The sequence below is a fragment of the Malaclemys terrapin genome, chromosome 14 (assembly GCF_027887155.1).
Source record: "Malaclemys terrapin pileata isolate rMalTer1 chromosome 14, rMalTer1.hap1, whole genome shotgun sequence".
NCBI classification, from domain to species: Eukaryota; Metazoa; Chordata; order Testudines; family Emydidae; genus Malaclemys; species Malaclemys terrapin.
The window spans coordinates 6,405,039-6,422,757 of NC_071518.1; the positions used below are offsets into that span (position 1 = coordinate 6,405,039).

At 51.1% G+C, this 17,719-nt stretch overlaps 1 protein-coding gene across 1 annotated transcript in view; it reads left to right on the top strand.

Moving 5' to 3' along the window:
• Positions 1–238: 238 nt before the first annotated feature.
• The window catches only part of LOC128848961 (meckelin-like), a 32,784-nt gene continuing 15,303 nt past the window's right edge, over positions 239–17,719 (top strand). Inside the window, exons 1-11 of the mRNA XM_054049273.1 lie at positions 239–554; positions 1,153–1,217; positions 1,980–2,045; positions 3,796–3,896; positions 4,659–4,731; positions 5,173–5,250; positions 6,901–6,966; positions 7,631–7,772; positions 13,631–13,748; positions 15,296–15,386; positions 17,503–17,559. Coding sequence (XP_053905248.1) covers positions 239–554; positions 1,153–1,217; positions 1,980–2,045; positions 3,796–3,896; positions 4,659–4,731; positions 5,173–5,250; positions 6,901–6,966; positions 7,631–7,772; positions 13,631–13,748; positions 15,296–15,386; positions 17,503–17,559 — 1,173 coding nt within the window. The remainder of the gene's footprint in view (positions 555–1,152; positions 1,218–1,979; positions 2,046–3,795; positions 3,897–4,658; positions 4,732–5,172; positions 5,251–6,900; positions 6,967–7,630; positions 7,773–13,630; positions 13,749–15,295; positions 15,387–17,502; positions 17,560–17,719) is intronic.

The window sequence follows — 17,719 nt, forward strand, 5'->3', positions numbered from 1 at the left end:
TAGCAGTCAGCTGTTGCATTGTGTATCTGTCCCAGGCACCTAGGGCCAGGGTGTTGTGTTAGTCGCATGCCTGATTAACTGTGCAAGTTGCACTGCCGCTGTTTGCTCCCCTCCCCGGCCCAAAGATCTGATTGTCCTTGAGTTGGTAGTTCCAGCTCTCAGCCTCCCGTCCCCAAGTCTGCACTCACTGAAGAAGGAAGTCTCAGCTGTGTTTTCAGTTACCCCAGGCACATGCTGAATGAAGCAGGTTTTCTGTTGTGTAACACAAGTGGCCAGTGCTAGTAACCATGGAGGCTGTATCCACACACACAGCCAGCAAGAGGCGAAGGGCTTTGGAAGAAGCTCAGCAGACGTCCGCTGGAGCTCAGTAAAAATGTCTCGCTTTTTAGCGGGCTACTCTTTGCTCTCTGTCTGGCTGCTTTACCCTCTTGGTTGCTCTGCCCAAACAGAGAGCAGCACCACCCCACCAGGGAACTGTGGCCCCAGCCAGTTCCTCGACACCGAGGCGTTTCAGTGCAGCCCGTGTGGGGAGCCCCTGGTGAAAAGCCCTACAGGTGAGTGGGAGCTGGCTATGCCGAATGCTTGAAAACTGATTGATTTAAGGGTGGCCCTGAGCCAAACACCCCAGAACTTTGGAGCTGACTTTTGCAGCTGGCCCACAGCTCTGTAATGGGCCAAACCTCCGATCTGTCGGCCCAGGGAGGGTGTTTTGAAACCTAGATCCAAATGTTGCGACTTGAGCCTTTCTGCTTTAAAACACACATGCACAATGGAAAGCCTGTCTGCGTCCCTGGCTATGCGTTTCTGCCATGCGTTCGTGCAGGAGCTCCAATCGCAGAGGAAACGAAGCCAGCCCAGCCCAGGGCTCTTTCGGCTCTTCTGGCTAATGCTGGTCAGTCTGTATTGACTCTACCAGCTGGAGGCTGCCTGCCGGAGTGGCGTGAAATCATTGGCAGAGTTCCCCACAGCTCCAGTGACTCACCATACTTGCTCTGGGTATGTGTGGCCTACCACAGTGAAGACCTGAGCAGGGTCAGGCTCCAACTTTGGAGGCTTTTAGACAACGTTGGGTGCTCCCAGAGCTGACCACGCGGTAACCTGGCCACTCCAGCTCCCGCCTTCCGCAGCTGCTGATGCTCCTCTGTTTTCCAGGCCTGCGCTGTGTCTGTGCTGACAGCCGGAACGTGACAGGCCAGGCGGTGGAGTGCAATGCTTGTGTAGGTGCAAATCGGGATGCTAATCGGCCCTTCTCTCTGTCTTGGTATGCCTACGCTGCAATCAGAGACGTGCAGTACATGGAGACGACATACCGGAGCTAACTTGGCTCTAGCTCGCTCCAGGAACAATTGCAGTGAAGCCATGGCAGCACTGGCTGTGGGGCCCCACCCAGAAACCTGGGGAGGTTCTCCAGTGGCTACCCTGTGCTGCTGCTGCTTCTCTGCCATTGTTATTCGATCTAGCTAGACCAGGGATGGGCAAACTTTTTGGCCTGAGGGCCACGTCGGGGTTCCGAAACTGTATGGAGGGACGGGTAGGGAAGGCTGTGCCTCCCCAGACAGCCTGGCCCCCGCCCCTTATCCACCCCCTCCCACTTCCTGCCCCCTGACTGCCCCCCCTCAGAACTCCCGACCCATCCAACCCCCCCCGCTCCTTGTCCCCTAACCGCCCCCTCTGAGACCCCACCCCATCCAACCCCCCACCCCGTCCCCTGCTGCCCAGCAGGAGCTCACAGCCCTGTTTCCCAGAGCGCTGGCGGCACGCACGGCGAGCTGAGGCTGCGGGGAAGGGGGGACAGCAGGGGAGGGGCCGGGGGCTAGCCTCCCTGGCCGGGAGCTCAAGGGCCGTAGTTTGACCACCTCTGAGCTAGACCAAAGCTAGCTTGTGCATGCTACCAACATGTCACAGCTCTGACTGCCGTGTAGACAGACCCTCAGTGTTACCAAGACCCTTCCGCAGCCAGAATGTTCTCTTCCACGCAGAGTTCCCGGCAGTCCGCCTCGCTCTGGGAGGCCACCTTCCTTGATGGCAGTTTTCTGGCTTGTAATGTAAGTAATGTTGCTGCTACCCTCTTGGGCTGTTTCCTCTCCCTTTAGAGAAGAAGGATGGTCTAGTGGTTAGGGAGCTAGCATGGGACTCAGGAGACCTGGGCTTCAGTTCCCTGCTTTGCCACAGGCTTTCTGTCTGACTTCGGGCAAATCACTTAGTTGCTCTGTGCCTCATTTTGCCCCCTGTAAAATGGGAATAACAGTCCTGCCTCACAATGTGTTAGGAGGGTAAATGTTATGAGGCACTCATATACTACAGGGAGGGGCTATGTAAGTTCCTGAAACAGTGTTTGTAGCAAGGGTTCTATTGTCCAAGCGCTCTCTCTTGCGTGTAGGAAGTCTGCGCGCAGAGGGGGTGGGCTGGGATTGAAAGGATCCAAGATGGAGGCGCTCAGACGGGCAGGTACATTCTGCTTTCTCCCATGGAGATTTTCTTTTTTGTCTGTCTTTGTGCACATTGGAAAACATAATCCCAACTATATCTATAAAATGATGGGGTCTAAATGAGCTGTTACCACTCAAGAAAGAGATCTTGGAGTCACTGTGGATAGTTCTCTGAAAACATCCACTCGATGTGCAGCGGCAGTCAAAAATGCAAACCAAATGTTGGGACTCATTAAGAAAGGGATAGATAATAAGACAGAAAATATCATATTCCCTCTATATAAATCCAGGGTACACCCATATCTTGAATACTGCGGGCAGATGTGGTCACCCCATCTCAAAAAAGATATACTGGAATTGGAAAAGGTTCAGAAAAGGGCAACAAAAATGATTAGGGGTATGGAATGGCTTCTGTATGAGGAGAGATTAATAAGACTGGGACTTTTCAGCTTGGAAAAGAGACGACTAAGTGGGGATATGATAGAGGTCTATAAAATCATGACTGGTGTGGAGAAAGTAAATAAGGAAGTGTTATTTACTCCTCATAACACAAGAACTAGGGATCTCTCATATCACAAAAACTAGGGGTCACCAAATGAAATTAATAGGCAGCAGGTTTAAAACAAACAAAAGGAGGTATTCACACAATGCACAGTCAACCTGCGGAACTCGTTGGCAGAGGATGTTGTGAAGGCCAAGTCTATAACAGGGTCAAAAAAGAACTACACCTCTACCTCGATATAACGCTGTCCTTGGAAGCCAAAAAATCTTACCGCGTTATAGGTGAAACCGCGTTATATTGAACTTGCTTTGATCCACCGGAGTGCGCAGCCCCGCCCCCCCGGAGCACTGCTTTGCGGTGTTATATCCGAATTCGTGTTATGTCGGGTCACGTTATATCGAGGTAGAGGTGTAGATAAATTCATGGAGGATAGGTCCATCAATGGCTATTAGCCAGGATGGGCAGGGATCCATCTATTTGCCAGAAGCTGGGAATGGGCGACAGGGGATGGATCACATGATAATTACCTGTTCTGTTCATTCCCTCTGGAGCACCTGGCACTGGCCACTGTTGGCAGACAGGACCCTGGGCTAGATGGACCTTCGGTCTGACCCAGTCTGGCCGTTCTTAAGTTGTTAATTTAAAAGCAAAGCCACCTAGACTGAAACTGCAGGTTTAAGGCCTTGTCGCCACTCAAGAGTTATATTGCTTGAGCTCTACAGGTGTAAAAATGCCCAGGCTGGTATGGCTATTCCTGTAGGGGAAGGGGAATATGCTGTAACTGTGCCCGCGCTAGGGATTGTACGGGGATAACTCATACGTTGTTCTCTTGCTCCGACCCTGCCTTATTTGCGCTCTCCCTAGAACTCTTGCAACCTGACTGCCTGCGAGCTCCTGACCAACGCGGTCGTTCTGAACGCCTTCTCCTTGGAAACCCGGGCTTACGACCTGTATGCAAAGGCTACGTGAGTCCCACTGTGCCTGCAGAACTGGGTGACGAGCTGCTACTGCTGGAAGTGAATTGAGTGCCAGGCTGACGGTGGAGGCCGAAGCTGTCTGGCTACAGCAGGAGAGCAGCAAAATCATGGCTTGATCATGCAGAGAATATGCAAAAGCATCCTTACCTAGCATGATCCTTGAATGAATTGATCCTTATGCCATCCATGCATGGGATTTTTGTTTTGGCCAGAATGGGCAATGGAAGCTCCTCTCCTATTATATTACTCTTCCCTGCTCCCATTAACCTAGACCTTAACCTAGAAGGTACCACCACTCGGGTGAGAAGAGGTAGTTCAGTCTTCATGGCTTTTTAAACAGGTGTCTCTGCTGAGGATACCAGCAAAATTGACAATGAGGTGTCCACATCATCACTGGCGCTATCGCCTTGCATGTGGGTAGGGGGGAATAAGATCAGTTCACTCATCGAACAGCCAGCAGAAGGTAATGAATCCTGGTCTCTCCTGACATCATCTAGATGCAAAATGGTGGCCTAGAGGTGAAAGTTTGGACAAAGCCTGAGTGAAAGTCCTGTAGGGGACATTCCTATATTGGCAGGGAGATGGACGGGATGGGACCCAATATCTAATAGAGCTTTGCTCCAGGTAATTTAAAAACCAGCAGACTCCTGATTATCCAGACTGCTTGCGAGACATCAAGGATGTTTAGATATCACTGTTTATATTTATTTATTTATTTCATGGAGAAATATGATTTGATTTTCTTTTCAGAAGCCAGAACCTTCCAAAGCTATTTTATAGCAACACGGGGCTGCCTCCGCTCTCCTTTGGGAAGAACTCCAAGGTAAATCACGGCTGTTGCACAGACAGACAGACAGAGCCATCTGTATGAATTAAGACAAGAAATAATACGTGTTCTTTATTAATTAACCCCAGTCCCGTTCCTGCCATCTCTCGAGAACCTCCCTGTCTTCACTTTCATCCTAAACTGCTGTGCTTGGGGCATTGTACCCTTTACTGGTCTTGTTTGGTGTCCACGCAGAGTCCTGGACAGCTCAAGTTGCCTCTCTTTGTAGGAGATTCTGCTGCTCTAAACTTACTTTACTGAACAAGCTGAACTGGGAGCTCAGAATAAACTCCTTCTTAAACCTTCACTTAGCTAAAACAAAGGGTGTTCAAAATGAAATCTGCTTGCACTTGGGCATGGAAAAACCTTAGACTTGCCAAGCTCTTCTGCAAAGTTTTGTACTTGATGATTGTACTTCATCTTCCCCACCCTGACCAGATCAATTTTAAGCTTGTAAAGTACGATGCCCGAGGAAACTTCTTAGGCTGGGAGGACGTGACAGGTGGCACTTTGCAGGTGAGTTAATTTCATTTTCTCCTGGCTGTGGTATGTAACCAGTGCTGGGATTCAGTTGCTAGAACTAGGGGCTGGAGGGGCGACTTTAATTTAGTCTGATCTGCCAACAGTAGCGGAACTGTGGCCCCCTTTTGAACCACTGGCTCTCTGCAACCATGTAATAATTCCTGCTGGGGCATGAGCATGGACACAGCGAGAACAAGGTGGTGGAAGCATCATAAACAAAAGGGGATGATAAAAATCAGCATATCAAGTTGAGGGGGGGGGTATTCCAGGGGTATCCCAAGGCTGGTGTTAGGGGCCCTCTTATTCAACAGCTTCATTTAAGACCTAGAAGGGGGAGTTACCAGCACAATGATGAAAACTGCAGGTCATACTAAATTAGGAGGAACTACAATCAGGACAGAGATGTAACCCAAAGGGGCCTGGAGAGATTAGGCGCATGGTACAAATATTTAATGGGAGGGACAAACCCAGAAAGCAGGGATGTAGCAGTAGAGGTGACAGTGGGCAGTAAATTAGACAGGAGTTCTCAATGTGGGAGGGGGGAGGTTCAGCAGAGCTTTAGAGGGCTGCATGGGCAGAGGCTGCACACCACAGACCGGAGGGGGAACGGGCTGTCTTCATACACCCCTGTGGAGATAATTACCAGTTACTGATGATAAATTGGAGAAGCCACAAAAATACACTGGGGGCTGGAAAGGCTAACTGCTGAGTGAAGATCACAAGTACAAAGTACGTCCAGCCTGGCGAAGGGGCACGTAAGTGCAAACGTGTGCCTGGTGTCACACTAAAGGGGGGTTAGTTAGGCTGGGACAATGGAGTTTAACTAGAAGAGAATTGAAGTTGCACTAGAGAGGAAGGATAGTCAGGTGGGTGGAGCATTAACCTAGGACTTGGGAGACCTGGGTTCAGGTGTCTCTTCTGTCATAGACTGCCAGTGCCATCTTCTCTCTGTCTCAGTTCCCACCTGTGCAATGGGGATTACTGCCCTGCCTCCCAAGGAGGAGTTGTGGGGATAAATTCAGTGAAAGGATTGTGAGATGCCCGGGCACGACAGGAATAGGAGCTATGTAAGATCGCTCTCTAAGGGGTAATGGGCTGAAAGTGGGAGCTGACTATCTCCGAGCTCTCCTTGTGGCAGTCTCACAAGGGAAGTGGTGGAAGCGCCGTTGCCTGGGACCTTTAAACTAGATGGGATAAAACAGTAGAAAATCAATAGCAGGGAATGATCCTGCATTGGCCGGAAGATGTGGGGAAGGCTCCGGGTATACCTTATATGGCTGTTTAAGAGGTGGTATGCAGAGTGATCAATGTTAATGGGAGCACAGTGGGTGTCCATACCGAGGCCAGAGAGAGGGGAGAAAGTGAACCCCGCACTGAAACGTGTGTCGCATACCCACCTTCCCCTTTTTCTGCTTCTGGGAAGCTCCACCCTCACCGCTGATCACCCTATGGCATGCAGGCTCTGGGTCTGGGTGTTGTCTGAAGCTGTCTCCTCAGCTGGTGACAGCACCAAGCCTACACACAGCCGGTGGTCTCATAGCAACGGCCCCAGGAGTGCAGAGATGTCCCAGAAAGCAGGGTTGGGAATCTCTGGTGCATGTCCCCACAGCCTGGTCTCAGTGCCTTTCCTTGTCCCCCTGCTAGCTCTGCGCAGACCGTCAGAGCGCACTCGACGCTGCCTACTCCTTTGGGACATCCTACGAACAGTCTGTAAGTTACAGTTGCGTCTTCCTTGCCATTCCCCCACCCCCCTTCTCATGTGCTGAACGAGCACTAAACGGGGGGCTGGGCTGGTGGTTTGCAGCAGTAATTGCATGGAGGCATTGCAATGAAACTCCATAAGTCACTGGGTTCCCAGAGCTAGTGTTTTATTTTCCTCCCTTGTACCCAAGACTCTTCCGCCCCCCGAGGTTAATGAATTTTGAAATAATGCTCAATCTTTTCATGGTCTTTACAGTCAGACACTGCTGTTTAATACGTCTGTGTCTGTATGCCAGCACTGGGGATCTGGGAATCTAGTCTCTGCCCTGACACAGATTGTCTCTGGGCCCTTGGGTGAGTTGCTTATCTGTCTGGCTTTGACATTCCCTGTGTCCCGGGAATCCCCAGGCCGGGAATGAGTCTCGTCAAGCTGAACTGAATAGGAGAGGAGAATTTTCCTCTGAGGGCCAGATTTTCAAAAGAGACCAGAACGTAATCCAAGAGGCTGAATATCCCCCAAATCCCAGGCAGTAAATGTTAGTGGAAATCACAGGGTCTTTTTCTGCTTAAAAATGGAACAAGTCTCTGCGGTGCAGATAAAGCTGCATCTGGGCAAAGGAGGGCTAATTACACGGCATCTTTGTTATAGCATCGTCGTGGTTTTATTTTACAGTGCACTGTACAGGTGTCCAACCTGCTGCGACGAGTCCCTGAGCCCATATTTTACGAGATGTTCCTGCAGTTCTCCAATGACCAGGGGAACTGGCTGTGGCCAGTCCCTGTAGCGAATCCCCAGCTGCAGCTGAATAGCCCGGGTGAGATTCTCTATTGGCGAGAGCGTTGGTTTCCCTGTCTCGATTTTCTTTTGCTTCTCAGCTTTAAACATGTCTCTGTGAATCCTAATATTTCTGTTTAGCTGGGAAGGATCCCCAGCTACTTCCAGCCACAGCGAGAAGCAGTGCTGGAGCTCGTTAGCCGAGTACCTGTTCTGCTAAGCGCTCAGGCAGGACTAATGAATCCTTGTAAGGCAATGGGCTTAGCTCAGACTGCCTGGTTTGCTTTGACATTTACGCTCCACAGGCCTGCTCTTAACGAGCAGGGATCCAGCAAATCTGCAGGAAAAAGAGGGAACAGGTGTCATTTTGCACTATAAAGTGCCAGCGAGTGTGCAGCCAGTCATGGCAGTCTGTTAGCTGGCCATCTAAAGGCCTCAGTTGTTCACAGACAGGTGGTGTGGTGTAGTGGCTAGTGCATGGGACTCTGAGTCAGCAGATCTAATCCTGGCACTGCCCCGGTTCCCTATGGCTTTGGGCAAATCACTTAGGCCGAAATGTTCAAAAGCAGCCTCTAATTCTGGGTGCCTCCAGTTTTGGGCACCCAACTGGAGACACCTAGAACCCTGTCTATTCACTCAAGACGAGAGGAGCTGTTGCTGCTTAACACCTAATTGTCTCCAGATGGGCTCCTGAAAGTCATCGATAGCCACGTTGGTCTGATTCCCATTTCTCAGATGAGCAAACAGAGGGGGGGGGCATGGTCATTTCCCCACAAGGCTGAATTTGTCAGTGTTTGCAAAGCAGCATTTAAAAAAAAAATCTTTGCACATAAAAGGCGACGCTGAACCCCCGCCCCTGTCCCCGCTGGAGCTCAACGATTCAATGCTCAGTTCAGGTGATCATCTGCCCCAGGCCTTTGGTGCTACTTGCTGCACGGCTCCTGTGACAAAAAGAGACGTTGTCCTGTGTCCTTATTATAACCTGCAGGGAGCAAAGTGCTTCGGTAGAACCAGGGAACAGAATGTAACAGCCCGTGTTCAGTGTGTGAGCTGTGTTTTACTGGCTAACCACAGGACCCAGCCTTCCCAAAATCAGCGATATTTAGTCACCCATCACGCCAATATTAGCCCCAAGGCTTTGGTGCCCACACCTCCCATTCCTGATGCTGGCTGGGCAACTAACCTGGCACCGTGGTAGCTGCATAGAGGTTGCTGTGATTATCAGTGAACAGATAACGGAAGGGACCCAGTGGTAATGCTGGTATGGAGGTGCGGGAGGGGGAGCAGTTAATAACAGATTTGGCATGAGGATCGCACAAAGGCCTCCTGGATGCAGGGAGGAGAGAGACGCTCTATTGCCCTGATTCAGCAAAGCACTCAAGCACAGGGGTAAGTTCACTGAGCGGTTTCTATACTACAGAGTTACGTTGACATAAAGCAGCTTATTTTGAGCTAACTCTGCAAGCCAGTGGTCCCTAAACTTTTAAGGTCGTGCCCCCCTTACCCTTGTCCATGCTCCCCCCCCCCCACAAGCCGGGGCTAAGACCTGGGGGCGGGGGCAGACAGGGGTAAGGGGGCTGAGGCAGGGGCCGGGTCTGGGGCCAGGGACGGAGCCGTGGCCGGGAGCTGGGGCTGGGGTTGGGGTCTGGAGCGGAGCCGTGGCCAGAGCAGAGCTGGGGGCAAGGCTGGGAGGCGCTCCCGCCCCGCCCCCTGTGGGGGCTGGCCCAGGCTCCACCGCATCCCCTGAATGTTCCTAGGGGGGCATGCCCCACAGTTTGGGGATCTCTGCTGTAAGCATCTACACAAAAATATATCTCCCTATGCAGGGCTTTGGAGCTGTGCTCCAGCTCCGCGCTCCAGCTCCGGGCACTGCTCCAAAGCCCTGTCCCCATGTAACTCGCCTACTACACTGATTTAATAACTCCACCTCTGCAAGAGGCAGAACGCTTAGGTCAACATAGTTAGGTCGATGCAGTGTCAGTGTAGACACTGCATTGCTTCCATTGATGGTTGCTGCCTTTCAGAGGCCATCCCACAATGGGGGATCAATTTATGTAGCGATGCGGACAGCTTGGCTAATCAGTATCGGGGGGGGGGAGGGGGGATGGACACAAATAATACCTGTAGGGTTGTTAGGATTTTACATCCCTGCCCTTTTGCTTAGCTTGTGCTGCACCAATAGCCGTTAGCCATGTGATGAAATGTTACCTGTTTTCACTGACCACTCCGCCGGCAAGTTAATTCTGGGCTGCTTCTATCACATGGCCAAGTCTTGTGCAGCTGATCCATCATACCCGTTCCCCTGTTCAAGCTCGTTTGCTATTTCTCCACAGCTGGCATCCCCATAGGCTCGTGTCTGGCCCAAGCACACAGTCTATTGGCCCCCGCTTTTGTGCCTTGACCTGGTGACCCTACATTTCATTCTCATGCACAGATCACACAGTTGGTTGCTGTGTGGATTATTCCCTGTCAAATCCTATTTCTTTGTGTAAGGAGTGATTGGGAGGCAGCAGTATGTTCCAGCCCATTAGGCTTTAGTGTTTTAAAAATGGAGTCATGAATCTTAAGACCTTTATCTGCTTGAAATAGACGTAGGAAAAACTTTTCAGACTCACTTTATGCCCCTGGAATTTGAAACTGGCCTCCCTTGTCTGGAAGAGCGTCTCCTGCTGGCTAGGACTTTGGCTGTGAAACCGATGCTGCTCAGTGAAAAAGGCCACCCCTGTGTAATTAATGAAACCTTTCTCTATTCAAATAGAAAACCTTTAAACTGCAATTTACTCTCACAAAACTGTGTCTCCAATTGGGTGCCTAATTTGCATGCACAATTACTATATGCCAATTAGGTATTGGCATGCAAGTAGCTAGCTGGCCATTTGAACCAATACACAGGTCGCTTGCGCAATCCTTCTACTGCATGCTCCGATCACGCTTGATTCTCAGACATTAGCGCAATGCGGGTGTGTTTAGGATTTATCATCTCAATTTGATCGTTTTTTCCTATTGCTATTTTGCAGACAGGAAATTTTTGTGAAGTGATTTTCCTGAAGACACTATAGTTTAGTGCCTCAGACATAGGACTGAGCATGGGCGGCGGGTAGCGTAGGCAGGGGAAGGCGGTGCCCTCCCCAAACAGCCTTGCATGGCCGTGCCCACACTCCGTCCCAAAGTCCGCTCCTGTCTACTTCCAGTTCCTTTCCCGCTCTGGGTGCACTGGGACTGGGACCACGCTGCACCACCCATCTATCTACCTGGTGCTGGGGGTGCTCCGGGGCTGGGGGCGCTTCAGCTGCTCTGCCCATCTGCCTGGTGCTCCAGGGCAGGGGCTGCTCCATCTGCCTGGTGTGCTGGGGTTTGGGCCACGCCACCCGCCTGCCTGGCGCTCCGGGGTTGCGGTGTGTGTGTGTGCTCTGGGCGAGGGGGGGTAGAAGGGCAGTGGGAGAGGGCTAGCCTCCCCCCAATGGCACGTTCACCCGCCGCCCATGGGACTGAGAGTCAAAAGACCAAGATTCTAATCCTGGTTCTGATACTGACGTCGTTGGTCCAATAAAAGGTATTACCTCACCCATCTTGTCTCTCTAATATCATGGACCCGACATAATTACACCTACACTGCAGACTGATGTGTGAGAACTTGGGCAAGTCCCTCGGGTCTGGATTTTCAGACCCATCACTGTGCAAAAATGGTGGCATACTTATCATCAGTTCCAGTCTTTCTAGTCACTTGCATGCATAATTAGCATATTTGCACATGCAATTATGGTAAATGTGCACACAATTTAGGCACACAAATGTGTGTGCATTTTTGAATCTGCTTTTGTGCCTGGAGGAGTCTGAAACTCTTGCCCTTAATATCTCTGAAGCACAGACTGCCCATCTGTAAATGGGGGATGATGCTATGTATACCTGGAGGCGATCTGGAATAGTTATAACAACATTTGTAAGGGGCTAAGTGAGAGCAAAGTAACATTAAGGCCAGCTAGTGGTAGGGGTGGGGGATCCTACTCCCAGCCCCTATGCCCTCTAGGGGAGCCCTTTGCCCAAGTGAATGCAATGCATTTTGGATTCCACTTGTCCAAGTGGTGCGGGTTTGTTTGGTTTGGTTTTGCAAATGCAGAAATTCTCATACCAAATGTGACCTTTTGTGCTGAAGTTTGTGAACTTGAAAACAGACAAGTTTCATTTAAAAAAAAATTGTTACATATTGTCCACCTCTTATATCTGGTAAGGAACCTGGGTCGGTTACCAGCTTCCTCACTACATTGATTTTGGTTTGGATTTGTCCTTATGGAGTTCTGCAAAAAGAATCAAAGCAAATTCAATCCTGCAAACTCTTAGGCATGCTTAGAATTTTACTCCAGCGAGTCTACATTGACTCCTATGGGATTGCTCTAGGGGCTATGCAGGCACGTAAAGTGCCTTCAGAATCTGCCCGAAAGCCACAGATCAGGCAGACTAAATCCATGCCGGAGGGAGAGATGATTTATTGCTATCAAAAAGCAGGACGTTGTGCCAGTCTCATTCCAGTTCGAGGGCTAAACTAGAATTCTGCTACTACTGGGATTCAGGAGACGTGGATTCTATTCCTGGCTCTGGTGCTAGCCACCTGAGTGACCTTGGGGGAATCTCTTCACTGCCTCAGTTTCTCCATCTGTAAAATGTGCACACAATTTAGGCACACAAATGTGTGTGCATTTTTGAATCTGCTTTTGTGCCTGGAGGAGTCTGAAACTCTTGCCCTTAATATCTCTGAAGCACAGACTGCCCATCTGTAAATGGGGGATGATGCTATGTATACCTGGAGGCGATCTGGAATAGTTATAACAACATTTGTAAGGGGCTAAGTGAGAGCAAAGTAACATTAAGGCCAGCTAGTGGTAGGGGTGGGGGATCCTACTCCCAGCCCCTATGCCCTCTAGGGGAGCCCTTTGCCCAAGTGAATGCAATGCATTTTGGATTCCACTTGTCCAAGTGGTGCGGGTTTGTTTGGTTTGGTTTTGCAAATGCAGAAATTCTCATACCAAATGTGACCTTTTGTGCTGAAGTTTGTGAACTTGAAAACAGACAAGTTTCATTTAAAAAAAAATTGTTACATATTGTCCACCTCTTATATCTGGTAAGGAACCTGGGTCGGTTACCAGCTTCCTCACTACATTGATTTTGGTTTGGATTTGTCCTTATGGAGTTCTGCAAAAAGAATCAAAGCAAATTCAATCCTGCAAACTCTTAGGCATGCTTAGAATTTTACTCCAGCGAGTCTACATTGACTCCTATGGGATTGCTCTAGGGGCTATGCAGGCACGTAAAGTGCCTTCAGAATCTGCCCGAAAGCCACAGATCAGGCAGACTAAATCCATGCCGGAGGGAGAGATGATTTATTGCTATCAAAAAGCAGGACGTTGTGCCAGTCTCATTCCAGTTCGAGGGCTAAACTAGAATTCTGCTACTACTGGGATTCAGGAGACGTGGATTCTATTCCTGGCTCTGGTGCTAGCCACCTGAGTGACCTTGGGGGAATCTCTTCACTGCCTCAGTTTCTCCATCTGTAAAATGGGGATATCGACACTGACCTCCTTTGTAAAGCACTTTGAGATCGACTGATGAGAGCTAGGTAGTAGTAGACTTATTACCAATGAACAGGCTGATGGGCGGGATGTGATAGGGCTGGTTATAAGGATGTGTAAGTTGTCTTGGAGCAGATGTGCGTCCTCATCCCTGGTTCTTCAGAAGTTGGGTGTGCAGCTAGCTGGCATTTATGGTGTCTCTGTAAATAGGTAGCTCAATGCTCATTACATTTGCAGCCCTTCTCTGAGATTGCATCTTGGTTGACTGCCCTGGCGACCAGAAATGGTGCGTCTGTGTATGCAGCTAACCCTTCTCTCTGCTTGTTTCTTTCAGCCTCCCTGAGCTCTCAGAGGCTAAGAAGATTCTTTCTGGTCGATGGGCTCTCGGGCAGGCAAGGGAACCTATCCAATCAACCAGCATCTGTCACGTTGGCAGCAGGGCTGCTCCTAAGGTAAAGGGCATGGGCAGGCCACTGGGGCAGTCAACGGTTCAGCCTCTTTGACTGCTATCCGTTTTTGTTCCCCCACGTTGGTCACAAAGAAGGGATGTTACAGGCGTTTCTCCAGGAAAATTAGGTACAGCGTGGCTGGCTCTGTAGTAGGGCAAGCCCCGGAGCACAAAGAATTCAGAGACTGACGGGGGTAGGTGGTTCAATCACCTTTCTTCTCTGGCATCAGGAAGAGATTGAACCCTGCAATGTGTCAGGATCCCGCGGGTTAAAATATAAGGACTGGCCCTTTAATTAGAATGCTGGGATTTGTAGCTCCACAGCTAGTGGGCAGAGAGAGAGAGACACACACACACAGCTAGGTGGAGCCAGAGAGCCCCGAGGTAAGGTGCACGGACCTACCTTACCATATACAGGGCCGGCTCCAGGCACCAGCCGACCAAGCACGTGCTTGGGGCAGCACCTTGGGCTGGGGCGGCGCTCAGGTTTTTATTAATTTATTTATTGGGCGGGGGTTGGCGCGGCGCTGGGGGGGCGGGGACTGGCGCTCGGAGGAGGGGCGGGGGTTGGCGACGTGGTGCTGGGGGGGTGGGGATTTCGGCGGCACTGGGGGGGGTATGGCGGCATGGCGCTCGCGGGGCGGGGGGGGGGCACTCTTCTTTTTTGCGTGGGGCGGCAAAAAAATTAGAGCCGGCCCAGACCATATATGTAGGGTGACCAGACAGCAAGTGTGAAAAATCGGGACAGAGGGTGGGGGGGTAATAGGAACCCATATTAAAAAAAGCCCCAAATATCGGGACTATAAAATCGGGACATCTAGTCACCCTACATATATGACCCGCCTACTAGGTAATGACCAATAAAGGCATCTTTGTGGAATATGTGTCTAGGTCTTGGTCTGCTCCGTGCAAGGTGATTAGTGCCCCCAGCCAAGCACTGAGTGAGATCCACCAGCCAGTAGGCTCCCAGGATAAAGTCCCAGCATGCTCTGTGGCAGTCTCAGTGCACTTTGCTTCCACCTAACCTGGGGACTTTGCACAGCCCCGTGCCTGGTGCCCACAGGCTACCAGACCAGCTACCTGCATTTTGAACCCACCCAGGGCTAGCCACCTTGGCATTAATGTAGTGCCCAGAAGCATTGGCAGGACGCAGCCGAGCTATTTGTACGTGTAACCTCATCGCCTACGCAGACAGCTCTGCACACCGACCGCCCCATCGGCGAGACCAAAGCCTGGGTTCCCAGAGGAGATGGTGTTTATAATCAGCCATCCCCTCTCTAGTGTATTCCTTGCCAGCTTACAGCTAGCATCTCCTTTATCACCCTCCCCAAGGAGATCCCATTCCATGCGTCTCCCCTCGTGCTGAGACTCACCATCTTCTGTGCAAAAAGAATTCTAATCTCCCCATCCCGCTCTGCACAATTAACTCAACTCCCTCCACTCGTTTCCTACAGAGGTTTCATTAAAATTCATTGTTCGCCTCTCCAATTATTTGCTCTGTCCCCCGGATAACCCCTCTCTGTTTTTTCCCTTTGATGCTGGCTCGTGCAGTGTTGACTTGCCAACCAGTAGCCCAGGAGACCAGCCTGCTTTCCTGTTGACAGTGAAGTATGCAAAGCAAGACAGCACTGCAACAACGCAGGCAAGTTTGTGGCACCCCAGGATTCCCTTGGCGGGAGCTGCAGAGGGGGAGAGAGGGAGAGAAATAATGTGAAACGAAGCAGCTGAAACAACAAGACCTGGTTGACTTTCCTTTGAGTTCCCCAGCGCTTGGCAGCTGTTGTTTCAGCAGGTGATAATTAGAGCCGGGAATGAGCTTGGATGTTGTCCGGGTTGAGACTGAGTTCAATTGTGCCTCCTCTCCCCAAGCCCACACTTTGCCAGCCAGGTAGGAAATGTAATGAACTCGCCCTCTGTGCAGGTGGCTGGGGCTGTGGGCGGTCGTGCATTAAGAGGCCAAGACCGATGGTGGCTCTGGGGCAGGCACGGGAGACCTGCGCTGAAGTTGTGCAGACTGGGGGAATCTCCTGCGTGTATCTGAATCTGGTAGGACAGGTTTGGGGCAGTGCATGAATGGGTCACTGGTAGGGTGACCAGATGTCCTGATTTTATAGGGACAGTCCCGATTGTTGGGGCTTTTTCTTATATAGGCTCCTATTACCCCCCCACCATCCCAATTTTTCACATTTGCTGTCTGGTCACCTTAGTCACTGGCCACTCATGGACTTCCCACGTGCCAGTCTCTGAGGGAGCACTAGGACCCTTTTCATCTAAGTGCCCATCTAAGGCATCCTCGGACATCTAAGTGCCTCGTTCATGGGACAGCTTAGTTATTATTACGTGCTGTACACTCTTGCCAATGCTGTGTGACAAATCCCGCAGATGGGGCACCCATCACCATAGCATCTAATCATCAGCTGGTGACATGAATGAGTCTGGAACCCCTGTAACCAACCTGGAATTCGGGGGGGAACATACGGTCTAACTCTGCCAGAGGAACAAACGCCTGGAAACCAGCCAACTGATTCCATCTTCAATGTGCCCATCAGTTTTCTCAAAGGCTGCATGCATCTACGCTGGCAACTATCAGCACCATGGTCTAGTGGGTAGAGCACTGGACTGGGACTCAGAAGACCTGCCTTCTATTTCTGGCTCTCCCAGTGATCTGGGGTGACTCACTTCTCTCTGTACCTCTATTCCCCCTCCAACCCTTGGTCAGTCTTGTCCAGTTACACTGTAAGCTCCTTGGGGCAGGGCCTGTCTCTCCCTAGGGTTGCATAGTGCCTGGCATGCTGATCTCTGTCAGAGGCTCTAGGCCAGGGGTTGGCAATGTTCAGCACACGGCTCGCCAGGGTAAGCACCCCGGCGGGCCAGGCCAGTTTATTTACCTGCTGACGCGGCAGGTTCGGCCGATTGCAGCCCCCACTGGCCGCGGTTCGCCATCCCGGGCCAATGGGGGCGGCGGGAAGCGGCGCGGGTGAGGGATGTGCTGGCCGCGGCTTCCTGCCGCCCCCATTGGCCCGGGACGGCGAACCACGGCCAGTGGGGGCCGCAATCGGCCGAACCTGCCACGTCAGCAGGTAAATAAACTGGCCCGGCCCGCTAGGGTGCTTACCCTGGTGAGCCGCATGCCAAACGTTGCCGACCCCTGCTCTAGGCACTACCATAAACACACACAATAAATAATTCCCCAGGGGGCAGCTCCCCAGGCAGTAGCCAATGCCATATCGTGGGCAGGGCAGAAGTAGACTCTGAAATGTTTTCCATGCTGATGTCTAATCTTGTTCTGAGCAGATACTGACGACATGGTGGTAAAAGCCGCTGTGTCCTGCCTACACGACAGCTTCTGCTGCTACCACCAGGGTGAATTATGGGTAACATTTTTGCCGCTGTAGACAAGGTCTTTGTGAGCAATGGCAGCAGCCTGTTTCCGCCAGGACTTTGCCAGGCAATTTCATTGTCTGGTTAGACAAATGTATTGAGATTGCCGGGTCTGGACCATCCGTGATGCTCACCATTGTTGTTAAAGCCCATACGGGCCATGATTTCCAAAGTGACGAGTGACTTCTGGGGTGTGCAACCTTAACCACAGCTGATTTTCAGAAGACAGGTGCTCAGCAATTTCTGAAAATGGCACCATTGAGGCCCCCCCAAAATCATACGTCACTTTTGAAAATCCTGGGCAGCGCTGTCAATTCAAGCTCTAGTCCTAGACTGACTTGCTGCTGTCTCCCTTGCTCACTTTCTTTCCCTTGCAGGTATCCTTTGCAGTGTCATACACACATCGTCCTGGAACGTCTCCACGAGACACAGATGTGAGTAGTAATCATTCGCGCATGCTGCACTATGGGCCACAGGTCATCCACCTGCTGGAAAGTGCCTGGAGGAGACAGCAAGGCTGTTCTGGGGCATGAAGGGAGTGATGGATGTGGAAAGACTTAGGGAGCTGCATGTGTTCAGCCTTCAAGAAATAAA